Source organism: Sorex fumeus, unplaced genomic scaffold (assembly GCF_029834395.1).
Source record: "Sorex fumeus unplaced genomic scaffold, SorFum_2.1 ptg000008l, whole genome shotgun sequence".
In the NCBI taxonomy this organism is placed as follows: Eukaryota; Metazoa; Chordata; class Mammalia; order Eulipotyphla; family Soricidae; genus Sorex; species Sorex fumeus.
Window position 1 is genome coordinate 85,595,232 of NW_026606065.1, and position 17,216 is coordinate 85,612,447.

The 17,216-nt window shown below is 38.1% G+C and overlaps 1 protein-coding gene across 1 annotated transcript in view; it reads right to left on the reverse strand.

Moving 5' to 3' along the window:
- Positions 1 to 5,569: 5,569 nt before the first annotated feature.
- UBL3 (ubiquitin like 3) overlaps positions 5,570 to 17,216 on the reverse strand; it is a 61,084-nt gene continuing 49,437 nt past the window's right edge. The window contains exons 3-5 of the mRNA XM_056109483.1: positions 14,034 to 14,120; positions 9,584 to 9,661; positions 5,570 to 8,491 (exon numbers count right to left, since the gene is read on the reverse strand). Of these exons, the coding sequence (XP_055965458.1) occupies positions 8,439 to 8,491; positions 9,584 to 9,661; positions 14,034 to 14,120 (218 nt within the window). The 3' untranslated portion in view covers positions 5,570 to 8,438. The remainder of the gene's footprint in view (positions 8,492 to 9,583; positions 9,662 to 14,033; positions 14,121 to 17,216) is intronic.

The following is a 17,216-nucleotide window of genomic DNA, read 5'->3' on the forward strand; positions in this document are numbered from 1 at the left end:
AAGAGGAATGAGGGGCCGCAGAAACAGTTGAGAGAAGACAAAACAGGACTGAAAACAGAATGTACCCACCACAGAGATTCCTGGCAACAAGGGCCCCTTCTAAGGCCTGAATTGTGCCCTTTCTGCCTCAATGTATCATAATATCAAAAAGCTCCATTCGTTTGCTCTTCTCTTTGTCTCCCAAGTGTGCTATGTTGCCAGGACTTTTCCTATAAAAAGTGCTCTGAGCTGCAATTTCAGGTAATTGGCTAGCTGGGGCCCATCGATGTTAAATAATTAAATTTCCTTGCTTTTTTGCCATAAGATCACCATGTGCCTGGGATTAATTACATCATGACCATTGCAACACAACCATAGGCAGAAAAATGGTCCCTCAAAATGGTCCTTATCCCTGGAAACTATAAGTAGGTCCTCTGAGATGGCAACAGGATTCAGATTGCCGCTCAACTGACCTTGAAACAGAGTTTCTTATCTGCGCCTGGTCACCATAATCTAACCACATGGAGAAGTACGTGGGAGTGAATCAGTGTGGAAAGGACTCAGTCTGCCACTGCTGGCTTAGAAGATGGAGAAAGAGGCCATAAGTCAGGGAATGTAAGCAGTCTCTAAGAGGTGGGAACTGTGGGAATGAAATGAGCCTTTCTTAGATCTTCTAGAAAGAAATTTAACCACACTGTGATATGTAAGAGTTACATATTACCTAGATTACAAATACCTAGATTTCAGTCCAGTGAGATTTGGCTCAGACCTCTGACCAGAAGGATTGTAAGACAATGAATTTGTATTGTTTTTGCTTTTGGGTTTGGGGCGGAGGGAGTTTGGGCCTCACATAGGAATGCTCAGGGGCTATTTATTCCTGGCTTCATTTTCAGGAATGACCTGACAGTCCTCTGGGACCCAGTCAGCAGCATGTAAGACACGTGCTTTACATAACCCTGTGCTATCTCTCTGGCTCCCAGTTGCAGTTCTTTGCTGGTGGTGCTCAGGGCTTACTCCTGGCTCTGAGCTCAGGGATCACTCCCAGCACGGCTTGAACCCGGATGCGCCAGTGCAAGGCAGGTGCCCTACCCTCTGTCTTCAGTGCCACCCCCAGTTATATTTCTAAGCCACCAAGTAATTTGCTACTATGATTCTTGGTATTTATACAGGATCACAGAGCTATAGATTTTGACTTTGTCATCTTTGCCATGGCAGCCCATTACTTTCTTGCCAATTCAGGTAAAGTCATTACATATGAGCAAATATAAAGACAAGGCTTTTCCCATGTTATCATTCCCCGCCCCGCCAAAGATATTTTTTTTAAAAGAAGTGGAATTAGCATTCTATGCCTTTTGAAAAGACAAGAGATTTGAGTTGAAATGATTTGCTCAAAAATCACAGAGCACCTAACTTGTAAGTGACAAAAACAATAATATGCCTCCAAATATGGGATTGTGCTGATGTCTTGTTGGGTGAGGTTTTTTTGTTTGCCTGGTTTTTAATTTTTTTTGAGGGTGAGGTGTGTTGCCACACCTGGCAATGCTAAGGGCTTACTCCTGGCTCTGAAATCAAGGATCGCTCCTAGTGGTGCTCAGGGGACTAACCATATGGGTGGTAGGGATCAAACTTGTGTGCAAGGCAAGCACTTCCCTGCTACACTACTATTCTGGCCCTAAGAGTCAGTTGATATTTAGGTAAAGAATGGAAAACGCAGGTAGGCAGGAAAGGCAGAAAAAAATATTTCCTGGATGCAGAGGGCCATGTAATGGCCAAAATTTAAAATATGCCTGTCGAAGTGGCAGGCTGGGGAAGCAGTAGGGAATTTAGGAACACTGATTTGAGGCTGGAGGGAAGTTGACACTGGTGGTGGGATTGGTACTAAAACATTTTGTATGCAAAATCATCTATCAAATAACATTGTGAATCACAGTTCTTAAACAAATTTTTAAAAAACTTAAAAAGAAATTGCATAAAATATATACCAGATTTGTGCTGAGTTTTTGTGTGTGTGTGTGTGTGTGTGTGTGTGTGTGTGTGTGTGTGTGTATCCTTCCATGCAGCCACCTCCCATTTCAAGAGCTAGAACATTCTCATCACCCAAAGACCCACATGTTGTCCTCCTAAAGTATGCCCACATGGGGTGACACTGTCCTTAAGATCACAGGCTAGTTTTACCTACTTGTGAACTATGTTTAAATGAGCTCAGAAATAGAGTATGCATTAAATCTAGCTTCTTCCCTCAATATTGCTAATACATTTACAGTAGTTTGATATTTTTTGCTACATTTTAATTCCTCATTGTATGAATACACAAAAAAAATCTATGGATTGTGAATGAATATTTGGTTTGCTCCTAGTTTGTAAAGTGACTACACTCTCATGCATACCTTTAGATCCTTTCTTTTTTGTTAGATATTTATCCAGGAGTAGAATTTAGTATGGGTAGATGCCACATAAGTAGTATAAAACGTTTTTCTAATTGGAATTTAATTTTCTGGGGGGTTACGTGGAATTCCCGCTAGGAATGAACACTTCAGTTGCCTTGACTCCTTGCCAGCACTGGTTACTATCATTTTAACTACTTTGGGGAGGATTAATGCCATCATTCCATTGTAATTTTAACCTTTAAGAGATATTAAATGCATTAAGTGAAAATTATATGCTTATAAAATAAATCATAAGCAAGTGTTTAAAAAATTAATATCCTGGGCAGAGAGAGATTACAGTGCCTAGAGGGCTTGCCTTGCATACAACCAACCTGGTTTGATCCTTGGCACATACATGATTCCCTGGGTACCACTAGGATTGAGCAGTTCCTGAGCACAGAGCCAGGAGTAAGCCATGAGCATCACTGGGTCTAGCCCACATATCAAATAATAAATAAAATTCATAGTTATGTATATGTTAAGCATGAAACTCTAAATATAGTCTACTTTAATATATATGTATTAACAAGAGAGCTAGAACTCACCTATCGTTAGGATAAAGTGATTATTTTCCTCATACATCTCTGTAGTCATGGCACATTCTCCAATGTACAAATGTGTTTTAAAAGAATACTACCTAAATAGACTATTGTTTATTATTATTATTGTGGTTTTGGGGCTATACCTGGTGGTGCTCAGGACTCACTTGTGTGGGTGGTTCCACATTCAGGGATCACTCCTTGTGGTGCTCAAGGGATCCTATGAGGTGCTTGGGTAGAACCTGGGTCAGCTTAGTGCAAGGCAAGTGCCCTACTTGCTTTACTATTTCTTCGGTCCCATAAGTAAGTAAAAGTAAAGTAAAGGCCCTCCCGTTGATCGTCGATTTGCTCGAGCGGGCCCAGTAACATCTCCATTGGAGACTTTGTTGTTACTGTGTTTGGCATATCGAATACTCTTGGTAGCTTGCGGGGCTCTCCGAGAGGGGCGGAGGAATCGAACTCGGGTCGGCCATGTTGGCCGCTTGTAAGGCGAACGCCCTACCGCTGTGCTATCGCTCCAGCCCATATTATCGATTAAAAGAAAAAAGTCATTACTAATTTTGGGGGAAACAAACCTTCTATATTTAAAAATTGCCTTCCCTGGGCCACTTTTATCTCCTATAAAGAGAGCCTGTTTTGTGCCACAGAACAGTGCCTGTCATCCAGTCAACAGCAGCAACTTTTGGGGGTATGGTGCTGCCAGCAAATCAATTTGTACCTGTGAGGCGAGTCATCAGCAGCCTGATGGAGCCTATAGACTTCCAGATACCCCCAAATTGCTGCTGTGCCTTTGGCCAGACCCCAAAAACTTGGGGCAAACTTTACCAAGAAAGTAAACAGCCAAATAGATCATTGTATAACTGAAACCCAAGCACAAAAATTTGTAAGTCTACAACTGTACCTCATGGTGTTTTACTAATAAAAATTAAAAAATAAAAAAAGAGAAAGTAAAAGGCCAAAAGTTAGGTATGTGGGAGACGTACCCACAAACCACCTCCGGGTCAGCTTTTTTAACTGGAGGCATGGCCTCTCTGGTTCCTGATTGAACTGCTTAACGGCTATGATCCCAGAGACTCAGAAACAAATCTCGAAACCCAGCGGCTTTTGGCAGAAATGCCTCTGGTCCTTGCAGTAAGTTACTTAAATATTGTATTCATACAATGAGGAAAGAGTGCTGTCCCTCAGCCTGCTCCCCCTTGGCAGCTCAGTGGCCGCCATCTTCCAGAGGCCATTGAACAGTCAGGTTTGGGCCCGCAGGGATGAGAAATGCGGGGCCTCACAGGATGGGGGTGGAGCTGGCCCTTTTCACCCTGCTCCAATGAGATCCCGTGTTACCGCCCATGAATGGCCTTTCTGGCTCCTGATCAAGCTGTTTAATGGCCATGATCCCGGAGACTCAGAAACAAATCTTGAGACCTAGTGGCTTTTGGCAGAAATGTGTCCGGACCCTGCAGTAAGCTACCGGTGCTGGGCCAACCCACGTGAGAATAGGTTTTGTACCTTGGCCTATTCCCCCTAGTCACTGTGTGGTCAGTCACTACCTCTCCAGACTCTGTTCCCACATATTATAGTTAAGCTGTGTCCCCACACCCTCCAGAATTTCTTACTCCACAATAAGACTCAAGGAATATTTGTAGAAAATAAAAACCAGATACTGCATCAGGTTTAAGTATGTTAATAATTATACTTTGAAATCAGATTACTTTTTTGTTGAGTCATACCCAGTGATGCTTAGGGGTTACTCCTGGCTCTGTCCTCAGGAATTACTCCTAGAGGTGCTTGGGGGACCATATGGGTGCCGGGGATCGAACCTCGGTTGGCTGCATGCAAGGCAAACACCATACCCGCTGTGTTATATCACTCAGGCCCCTGAAACCAGGTTCTTTGTAATTTTAGGATTTATGTGTTTGTTGATCCAAGTCCTCTTTTGTTCATTGAATCATAGAAGAGGATTGACATTCCTCTTTCCCAAGAGTGGACTCTGCATTTCTTAAAAGTTATTTTTAAAAAGAGGCAGAACATAAATACTTGCACTAACAGGCAAACACTTGACATCATTGTTAAAGACCACAAAAGAATAAATGAAATGTCTTTAGAGTCTAGGACTGGTTTGAGCTTAACTAAAGATTAGATAATTCTTGATTTCACTGAAGAACCCTTTTGGAAGCCCTCCTGGCCACAGCACCCAGTCCAGTCCAGGGTGTTTGGGGGGGTGGGAGATGAGCCAGCAGTCCCATGCCAGCCATGTCTAAAAGCCCACTTGACTATGCCAGGACAAATCTGCCTACATAATAGCAGCAGTCTGGGGTGTCATTTCCACCATAATCATAGCTTGGCTGCTCTTCTTTCAGAGCCCTCTCCATTCCAGTCATCACCAGGTGACTATATTGCAAAGTGGTAATGGAAGAAAATGGAAGATTTCGCCTGCAGCAGCGACCAATAAGGATATATGAAGGCACACAAATTTGGATGACCAGTTTTCTTTGATTTTAGAAAATTATAGAAAAGTAAGGGCTTGCATGATGCAGATTTTACTTAAGTAGCAAAATAAACTGAAAAAAAAGGAAAAAACAGAAAAATAATATCCCCAAATTAATGAATAGAGGTTATCTAAAAGAAGGAAAATATTCTACAACAGATGAAGAAAGTTTTAATTTCACATTAAACATTGTTTACCACAATCAGCTAACAGAAATTACTAGAACATTGGTCAAGATGACATAAAACTAAGGGTAAATGTTGGTTAAGAGAAAACCTCATTTAGTATGAATGATGTTAGGTACTATATTTCTCATGATAAGATACAACTTATCTTCAGGAAAAAAGCAAATAATTCAGATCAATGAGACATGCTAAAGGTATTAATAATGATGACAGCTTTTGCTTTGTCCAGAATAGTTAACAAAGTCTAGGGCAATTTAGGTTAAAAGAAGTGAGTTGGATATTCAGCAGGGTCACAGTCCCAGCATTCGGACATTATTTATATTTACATTATTGGATCTATGTGGCGTTCACCTTTGGACTGGTGAGCTATTAATTTTGGCAGAGGATCTCCAGTAGTAGCCTTAGAATAAAAGCAACCAAATTCTGACCTCCAGGCAGTCCAGGGAACTATTTTAAAAGGGAGAGTATTTTCATGTATATACTATTAAGGCATCTAAATTTTTGGTGCTTTCAGTAAGTAATTTTACTGTTAATCTTTATACTATTTTTCATTTTGCACAACAGTGGTATTAGATATTGTGTGATATCATTCATTCTTATTAGTCAACAAGTTTATCATTTTTGCAAACTCTAAATTGAGGTTTTGTGAAAGGGAAGTTTATAATCTGGGAACACAGAAAAATATATCGAAAACCAATCAAAGATATTCTTAACCATCAATCACAATGAACTGATAGTTAACTGATAGTCTTTAACTTTGAAAAAACAGAAGAGTAGTTAGAATGAAAATAGGTATTACAAAGAATTAAAGTATTTTGCTTCATAAAAAAAGAGAGCCATAAATGGCTTAAGTATCCAATTGAGGAACTACCAAATTTGTCTTTAGTAAATTGTAACAGAATTCACATTTGAGCTAGCCAACAAAGCATATAAATATTGAACATCTGTGAGTATGACATTTTGGTAATTACAAAGACTACACAAGTCTATCCAATGTTGTGACTTGCACACATTAGCCAGATGAGATATCAGAGACACACTGGGAACACGCTCCAAACCAACAACAGCGTAAAGAGTTAAACGGATTTTAAAAGATTCAGAAATAAAAGAAAACAATTTAACATGGATGAGACAGACCTTAAACAATTACTGACCTAATCAAGACCTTTAAAATTACCACTGAAATGCACTATAATTTTTTAATTTAGTTTTACAGAAAGAATCTACAAGTACAGGTTACAGAAAGAAACTGTTTAGTGCTATTTACATTCATTTTAAAACTCTGCTCTATACAAATTTAATTCTGATCAGTATGAACAATATTTTTGTAGGTCTACTGCATATAAAGCTGTTCATCAAAGCAGTAACATGAATGAAATAACCCGATTCACCTTCAAACAGAGCTGACCATCTGAAACAATTTACACTTAATGTTTGTAAGGGCTGTGGACACTTAGTAAGTAACTTAATGTCAGCCTGCAATTTCTTTTTTAAAAAGGCTAAAGTTATGTATATGGAATACTGTTCTCTATACTACACGCCAATCTATATTTATGTTCTATATTTCGGTATTTTATAAGTTTTTTATTAAATATATTCTACACATATTTGTAATTTCATCCAGGAAGAATTTCTTCCCAGTGAAAAAATATAAAATCTTTTATATTTTTACAGATTTAGATGAAACTAGTCATGCTTTAGTACTGTGCAAATTGTTTTTAGCATATCAATTTTTAAATTATTGGTATAAAACAAAAACATGGCATCCTTATCCATGTATGCCTTAAAAATTACCTTTCAATTTTAATACAATTGCAAGCACTAATATCAAATGCAAACTACATAGAGAAACAAAATTAGTACTATGAAGAATTTTTTAATTTTAAGAATTCATCTGAACTCTCTAATGAGTAAGATACTGGACACAATTACAGATGAGCAATAATCATGGAAAACTTCAACTTGCTAATATTGCAGTACATAAAACTAAGGAGTAAATGAGGTTTTCTACTACTTCTGCACAATGATGAAAGTCTATGAGTGATTGGAATTTCCCCCTCCCACATTAAGGCTAGGAAACGCACTCGCCCCTTTTTGTGCTGTGTGAACAAGCACTCAGTTACTGTCTGACTCAAGAGTGCACATGTTAAAGGAAAAACAATTCATCTCGTCAGCCCTCGACTGAGTGCTTTAAACAACAGGCACATTTTGTTTTTTTCATTTGTTGCAGTGAAAATAGTCATACTCAGTTTAGTTACTCTGTGCCAGTGCAGCTGCCACGGCTGACTTTGGTAGAATTCACCCAACATTTTAGTAACTTTTTCTTTTTCCATCTCAGTTGGCCCAGAAGCTTAACTTCATTAATTGCTGAGTGTCTTCCAGTGTGGACTGTATATGAATATTTCTAGGTACCATAAACTAAATAATAAATTCTGCTGATGAAGAAAATAATGCCAATCATTTTAGTGAAAGCTCTATTTGGAACATCTGATCTGTTAGTTCTGGTGATGGAAACTTTTGTGGCAGCAAAATTTCTCCTATGAGTGAGAACTTGTTAACTTTTCCCCTGGAGATCGACTGCATTCACAAACCAATATATTCTAACATTGCTGAACATCAACGAAAATACTAGAAACAGAAAAATCTTTGTGAAAAATGTTCTTGGTTCTTTCTACGTTCACGAGAAATGAAGACAGTGTTTATGTGGTAGTTCCATTCCATGAGTTCCCAGCAGACTCTTCCGAAGGGTTTCTGAAGCAGTGTTGGGTCTCTTCTGTCTCAGCAGCATGAAAGACAAAGACTACAACTGCACCACACTTGGCAGACAGCTTTACAGGATCACACAGCAATTACTCTCACCAGTCTTTTCACGATTTCTCTGACCTACAAGAAAGAGAAGCTGTGTTTATTTATTTATTTATTTATTTTTAAAGCTCAAAGTACGGGGGCACCCAAGTATATAAGAAATAGGCTTTTCAAGATGAAGTCATGAAATTTACATACAAGTGGTACAACATGGAAAGTATCATGTTAAGCGAAATGAGTCAGAAAGAGAGGGATAGACATAGAAAGATTGCATTCATCTGGGGGATATAAAGTAACAAAATATGAGATTAATACCCAAGAATAGCTGAGATCAGCACCAGGAGGATTACTCCATAGCTTAGTGGCCAGTCGGGCATTTTAGAGGAAAGGGCAGCTCAGATAGAGAAGGGAACACCAAATAAACGGTGTTTGGAGGATCCTCCCAGGAGGGGAGATGCATGTCGAAAGTAGACTATGGACTGAACATGTTTGCCACTCAATGCCTCTTTTGCAGACCACAACACCCAAAAGGAGAGAGAGAACACAGGGGATTGCCCTGCCACAGAGGCAGGGGGGGATGGGGGGATGGGGGTGGGGGGGATATTATCCATGGTGGTGGAAAATGGGCACTGGTGGAGGGATGGGTATCTGATCATTGTATAATCAAACCCAAGCACAAAAAATTGTAAATCTACAACTGTACCTCATGGTGTTTCACTAATTAAAAAATAAATAAATAAATAAATAAATAGGCTTTTCAAAATTTAATGTTCGTATGTTTTTAAATTAAAAAAAAGAGAGAAAGAGATTACATTTTCTTTGGAAAATTCTAGCCCATTTCAAGTATGCCTGGCTATTTAATAAGCTCTATTCATAATCCATGAAAACTTCCTTTCTCCTGGAAGGGCCAAGAAAAACTGAGTCATTTCAGAATGGCTGCATTAGAAGCTTGAGGGAGAAACGCCTCTGGTGCCTAGCTTCTGAAACTCTGAGTTGCAAGCCACAGGGATTTCATAACCAAGTGGGGTCACTTTAAAAGAAAGTTATATTATTATCAAGATGACTGATCTGCCTGTCTAGTTTACATGCCTGTACACCTGTGTGAAAATATCCTGGGGCAAACGGGTTGTGAGTGGAGAGGTTTAAGCGACTATTCTCGTGGATGCTCACCTTGTGAGTTTGGCTCTGGCAATGTCTCTCTGGCCACCAGATGCATCACTGTTGTTTTACCAAAAGGAAGTTTTAATGCTGTGTGAAAAGTAAATGGCAATTTGTTAATAGCAGTACTCTTACATCAAAAAAAAAAAGTAAACGGAAATTTGTTAATATATATGCTGATGGACTAAAATAACTATAACCAGAATCGTAATGATTTTTCAATGACTACTAATGTGAGACTGATGTGAGACTTCCTCAATAGGTTAAACTTCCTACTGGATATAACATCTCTTAAAAGATAAAACAAAGGCTAATATGATCAGAAGCAACTTTTATATAGCTGAAAATTTATTCCTCCCAGTTAGGGCCATTAGTTTTCACATTTCCATATTATTTAAGGGTCAAGGGAACATACACAACTGATCAAAATGAAAGATATTCTTCAAAAAAAATGAACAAATTAAAAAAAAACTTAAGCATAATTATCCCACATTTAGGGTAAAGTTTAGATCAACAAACATTTATTTATATATCTAATAATATGTCAGTCACCTAATATAACTACTGCACTGAAATACAGTGCTGAAAGAAAGGAATGACAAGCATTTTAAAACACTTATTCTTAACCATGTATTCTTCAATTAGACAATAATATTTTTTAAAAAAGGTTAAAAAAAACTGTGCTATAAAAAAGCACACCCTTTCTTGGCATTATTTGCAACACTGTTTTCCAGTTACATCATTTAAAGGTTTTCTCACTCATAAGCAGTAAAAAACTTTCCTCTGAAATACTCCAGAGGATCATAAAGTTTATACTTTCATGAATTTGGACTGGAACAAACACAAATATCAGATTTCATGGTAAGTCCCTTTACTCTGTGCATAAAATTAGAAACAGCTGCGATTCTGACTTCCAGAGTTATTTTCATGATGCTGATGTTTCAGTCATGACATCCCACACTCTTAACTTGCTAGAGACTCAAAGGGCTACTTAGCAAGTATGAGCCATCGGCTGACATGTTTTAAATCTTGTCCCATAGGGTTATGGTTAACATGTAGATGAAAAAAGAGTTCTAATTATCTTGATTTTGATTATTTCATGTCCAGGTGAGTATCTTTTTCCCCCCCCCTTTTTGGGTCACACCTGGCAATGCACAGGGGTTACTCCTGGCTCTGCACTCAGGAATTAACCCTGGCGATGCTCATGGTCTATATGGGATGCTGGGAATGGAACCCGGGTCGGCCTCGTGCAAGGCAAACGCCCTACCCACTATGCTACTGCTCCAGTCCCATGTCCAGGTGAGTATCATATCTAAAGTTGGCCAAGTGTTTTTGGTGTCTTCTCTTAACTTCTAAAGTTCAAATGCAGCATAAGGGCTCAAAAAGATAAACAATGATGAAAAGAGAGGACATACTGATAATCTCCTAAGCATTATTTAACATCCTAGGATCTTATTTAACATCCTAAGATCTTATTTAACATCTTAGGCATTATTTAACTTCAAATAAGACTTTATAGTATTTAAAAATTCACTGCATTCACAGACCACAACACCCAATAGGAGAGAGAGAACAAAAGGGAATGCCCTGCCACAGAGGCAGGGTGGGATGGGGGGGGGGAGGGATGTTATCCATGGGGTTGGAAAACGGGCACTGGTGGAGGGATGGGTATTTGATCATTGTTTAACCGAAACCCAAGCACAAAAATTTGTGAATCTACAACTGTACCTCATGGTGTTTCACAAAAAAAAAAAAAATCACTGCATTCAACTGAATTAACAAGGAATATGTCCAGCTGCTTAACACCTTGATACCATCTTCTTAACCCTAGTAAGTTAGACCAGAGTAAAAATCTCATCTCTGCTATTTGCTAATTTCACCTGTTCAAGTATTCTTTCTTATACTGGATAGATAACTGTCTGCCTTTGGTTTCCCAATGTCTGTACTAAGTCTAATTCACAGTATTCTGCAGAATACCAAGTTGTATAGAGCAAACGGAAGACTTCTCCAAACTAGTGAAGTATTTGAAGATAGTCATTATCATTTTGTATCTGCCTCCTTTATTATCACATTCAAGAATTCTGGGGATGACTAAAAAGAAAACAAATGCAATTTAAAAAACCCCAAATATCTGAATGCTATTATCCCTTGTTAAACACCCACTAAAATTACTTGAAATGTCTAGTAATCTTATGCTATTTGTCTAAAATCACTAAAGCACGGCATGATTTATTTTGTTTTTGAAATAATGGACAAATTCTATGGAACGGAAAGATTTCATGGAATGACAATAATAACTCAAATTGTTAATTACTCAAGAAAATTAAAAAAAATACTGGCAAAATATTTATACCTGAGGGGAAATGAATTAATGTTTGATTTTTAACATAAATTCCATGATCTTTAAAATGAAATCATAGAGAAAGATAAAGGTATTAAGAGTCCATAAGAGAAAGATATTAAGTTGGTAGAAAATTTCTCATATAGATCAATACTCAAGGGGGAATGGATTTCCAGGTACATTTATGCAGTCAACAGATTAAATTCCATCAACACTTACTGATCAACACTTTTATATGGCTTATCTGAAGCAAAAAAAAATCATGATAAAAAAGGTCAAAACATGGACCTATCCTTCTTGATAAAATCAGGGGGCTAATAGTCCATTCTGAAATTAAAATTCTGAAATAGTCCATGAAAACCACACAAAGGGCTAAAAAGATAATAAAACACTCAAAAAATATTTTAAATGACAGATCGTAACCCTTCTGGGGTATCTTTTCTTTATTCTAAGAAAGACATGAAAATGCTTTGATGGTTTCAGAATTTCAGTAGCAGTGAAGGTCTATTCCAACAATGATTTATTCTCTTTGATACTTTCCAAGAATGTTACCATTTATAAATAAATTAAAACTGTCTAGAGCCACACAGGTCCATTCTAGTGGAGTATAAGAACTTTATGTCCGACTTTGATACTAACTGGTTAAATCTCTCCTGGAGCTCCATCCCACAGCTACTATGCTGCCTGTAAAACTTTTTCTTGAGATTTTTCTGGGAACATTATCTCTTGTGACTTACAGAATTCTTTTTTTTTTTTTCTTGCCTTTTGGGTCACACCGGCAATGCTCAAGGTTTACTCCTGGCTCTGCACTCAGGAATTACTCCTGGTGGTGCTAAGGGGACCACATGGGATACTGGGAATTGAATCCGAGTTGGCTGCATGCAAGGCAAACACTCTACCCTCTGTGCCATCGTCCAGCTCCACAGAATTCTAAATTACACTCTCTACAGACTGGTTCTGTGTCACTAAGGTGAGAATCAACTTTCTGAGAGCTGGGTCTACTGACTCTTGCTGTTCTCTGCCCTTGTACCACCGCTGCAAGGGGCAGTGCAGCAGTCCCTTGTGGCAGTTAGGACACGGCCCTGGACATGTCTACACAGAGGATTCAATCCTACCAATATTAAGATACCATCTGCCTACTGCATAGTATTTGAAGGGTAAACTGTACATTTTTCTTAGATAATGTGTGAAATGCCCTGAAGGAAGAGATCCTATCTTGATTGACACTGTGACTCCAATTATTGAGCACAGCACTGGCACATTAGAAATAAATACTGAATGAATACATGAAAATATATCTCTGAGGAAAAACAAACGAAAGATGTTAAGATAATCTGACAAGATTTAGAGTAAAACAGACATCTAAACAAAGATGTGTTAAAAGTAAGTTAATTTGCTTATGAATTTCTTATTATTTGACTATATTTTAAAAAAAAACAATAAAAACAAAATAAAACTGCTGATGGTAGAAAAATACCCCCCATTAGGAGGCACTGTTGAGCCATCTTTCTCCAATGACTTTTAGGAGCCTTCACAGCCAATAATTAAGGTGTTTACGGTGTGCCAAGCATTGTTTTAAGTGCCTTGAATAAACCAATCTAACCTTCTAACCTTTGAGATATGCATTACTGTTGCCCCATTTTTAATGATAAAATAACACTGGGCACAAATCGATCATAGCTAGTGGGCAGTGGAAGTTGGATATGACTTGGGCAATCTGCTATTACCACACTATACTGTCACTCTAATGTTAATCATCTACTTTTATTCTTGCATGACTGGCTATTCTATCAAACTGAAAACACCCTTTCATTATTATGACTAAAAAATAAATTACCAAAAAATTTTAATTTTAAACGTTATACCTAAATGATAATACGCAGAAATACAATAAAATAATACTTGTGAAAGAATAGTTCTCAACTCCTATCTCTGGTAGGAAAAGAGCTTATTTCAGAAGGCAATACATTGATATTGTGCTAATATTAAATTTAACAGAATATAAAATGTAAAGATATCAAAAGTCAAAAACAGAACTCATACTCAGTTTAAAACAATAAATTTTTAGTCAAGTCACATAATTGGGATTTAAATAAACAATGTTCCATGATGACTTATTACCTCCTAATGTGACATTTCCATGTAGAAATCTCCCTTGATAAATAAGTCGCAGAATACTAGGACTGCTGACTTGCTCTTCTTCCCAGTCTGAAAAGAATCAACCAGTGAACTTGTTAGGCTTCTTCAAAACACAAATCACTCTACTTCTGCATTGGTCTAGATGTATTTCTGCATTCATCTAAATATTCAGATCCAAATCAGAGAGATATACTGGAAGATACTTTGGAACTAAAAGAATATATTGATATAGAGGATGAGACCTCAATAAATTGAAAAACAGAATCAAGAAGAGTGGAATAACCACCACAACAAAACCACCAAGTATCTACTTTTGGACAATGTCGATTTATTACTCCATTGTCTTTTGAAGCAAATAGGTAAATGTCACAGAGACATTAGACACAGACTAATTCACATAAAGAAAATTGGGAGATAACAGCAAAGCTAGGTCAGTGCAAAAGAAAATCAGAAACCAAAAGGAGGAATGAGAGAGCAAGCACGCACTTCTTTTCAGCAGTCAAACTGTGTGAGAGGAGTGGAGCACAAGCCACTGCTGCGAGGGCTCTGGTGTTCACAGAACACGTGATTACTACTTTTTGTTTTAATTTTGGGGTCCACACCTGATAGTGCTCTGGGCTTCCTGGCTCTGTGCTCAGGGACTCACACCTGGTAGAGGTTGGAGGACTATACGGGGTGCTGGGATTCAAAACCGGGTCAAATGCGTCCAAGGCAAACGCCCTACCCTCACGACTCCAGCCCGATCACACTTTTTTTACTACCTGACAGATTTAATCATTTAAACTCTGATTTTGATAAAAATTCAAGAATTCCCTTCATCATGTCTCAATTCTAGTATATTTCCTAATTAAGATATTGATTGCTGCTAATAAGGAAATCTAATTAACCCCTTACCAGATGAGTGGTCGGTAAATATTTACTCCCATTATATGGGATGTCTTTGTATTTTATACTGTTCATTACTTCTTTTGAGGGGCAGAAGCTTCCCAATTTAATGTAGTCCCATTTGTTTATCTTTGCTTCTTTTAGCTTGGCCAATGATAATGACTCCTTAAAGATGCCCCTAGCATCAATGTCACGGAGAGTTCTGCCTATGTTTTCCTCAATGCAACTTACTGAGATGGGATATCAAGGTTTTTAATTCATTTTGATTTCATTTCTGTGCATGATGGTCCTGAGTTGTTCTTTTTTTGTAAAAGGCCAACCAGTTTTCCCAGTACCACTTGCTGAAGAGGCTTTTCTTGCTCCACTTCATACTTTTTGCCTTTATCTAATATTACTTGTCCATATACCTTAGGGTCTGTCTCCGGTTTTCAATTCTATTCCATTGATCTTAAAAGTCTGCTCTTCTTTAGGTACCATACTATCTTAATTACTACAGCTTTGTAATATGGTTTGAAATTGGCGGGGGGGGGGGAGTAGAAGGGGAAGATGGCATAAGGCCTGATGCCTTCCATCATCCCCTCCTACTCCCCTCCCCCCCCTCCCGCACTTGAGGAAACACTGATCTAGATTATTCAAATAATCACCTTACTAAGTTAGCACTGGAATTTCAATGTCCACATTTGGATTTAGGTTTATGGTTGTCTTAGGCCCAAGCATAGTTCTTTTATTGTTAAGAAGCTAACTAGAAAGAGCATAATACCTTAGTAATTCAATCTTGCTAAGTGAAAGCTGAATGAAATTTGGTACACTGTATAAATGGAGGTTTTGTGGTGATTGTAGATCACCAGATCCTTGTAAGCACAGGCACGCTAAAGTCAACAATGCTGTATTCATAAGGTGAGCAGTAGCAAAGTAACAACAACAACTCATCAGGCATATTAATACTGTTAATCTGGACTCTAACTCTTAGTTTTAAAGTCTTACTGCATATTCTTCATAGATATATTTTAGGTTCATGATAAATGTCTGAGTTGATAGCTTTAATTGGGTTTATGTCTACTTTTAAAACCAAAAATAATTTATATCAGCAATAGGAAATCCACAAGACTTTTTACTCCTCTAAAAGGTTACTATATATTACTTCCTGTTGAGAAACACTAATAATCTATTAATCTCTTTTGTGTACACTGTGTTCTTTGCTGATACAACTCTTGTCCCTTATAAAATAAAAATGCTTCGGCTAGTAAAATGAAGTGAAATCAGCCAGAACAGTCATATCACTTTGGTATATGACATAAAAACAAAAGATCAAAATGACTTAAGAAAAGTTCTAAGGAAGAATTGAAATAAAAGATTCACTTTAGGGAAGCAAGACAGAAGTAAAAAAGCAGAGAGAGGAAGGATTACTGTATTCATTGCCCTTTTTTTCCCAATTTTATCTATCACAGACACTGGCTTGAAATTCAAAGAACAGGGTTAGAGAAACACCTCAAAGGGCTGAAAGCATTTTACACATGCAGGAAGCCTGGGTTTGAACTCTGGCACTACATGGACCTCTAACCCTCCCTACACCCACCTAAACAACACTAGGACAACCTCTGAGTACCGAACTAGGGGCAGCCCTTGAGCACCTCCAGGTGTGGCCTAACATCCCCTTCCCACCCCCTGCCAAAAAAAAAAAGAAGAAGAAAAAATCCAATTTTAGAACTTCTTGATCTCATAATAAGCCAACATTGATAGAATTAAACTTAGTGTCAAATCCAGTTTTAAATAGATTATGAATAAGGTAGGCCAAAAAGAATTTATTATAACTGTATAACCCATCAAAAACGGTTTTTCTTTCCTTTTACTTTGTGTTTTGGCATAGACTTATAGATATGAAAGTGTGCATGTAAGCTATTCTGTAATATTTTTCCCTTTGATTTTTGGGCCACACCTGGCAGTTTTAAGGGCTTTCCCCTAGGACTGTGCTCCAGCATCACTTCTGGCATGCTTGGGGGACAATATGAGGTACCAGTGACCGAACATAGATCGGATGTACAGAAGACAATTGCCCTACCTTTTGTACTATTGCTCTAACCCTGTGGTTTTATTTTACAGGAGAATTGGCTTGTTTGTTTTGGGGCCACACTTGGCAGTGCTCAGGGTATTACTCTTGGTTCTGCACTCAGGGATCACTCTTGGTGGTGCTTGAGGGAACATATAGCGTTCAGGGGATCAAATTTGGGTCAGCTGTATGCAAGTTAAATACCATACTTGTGGCACTACTGCTCCGTCTCC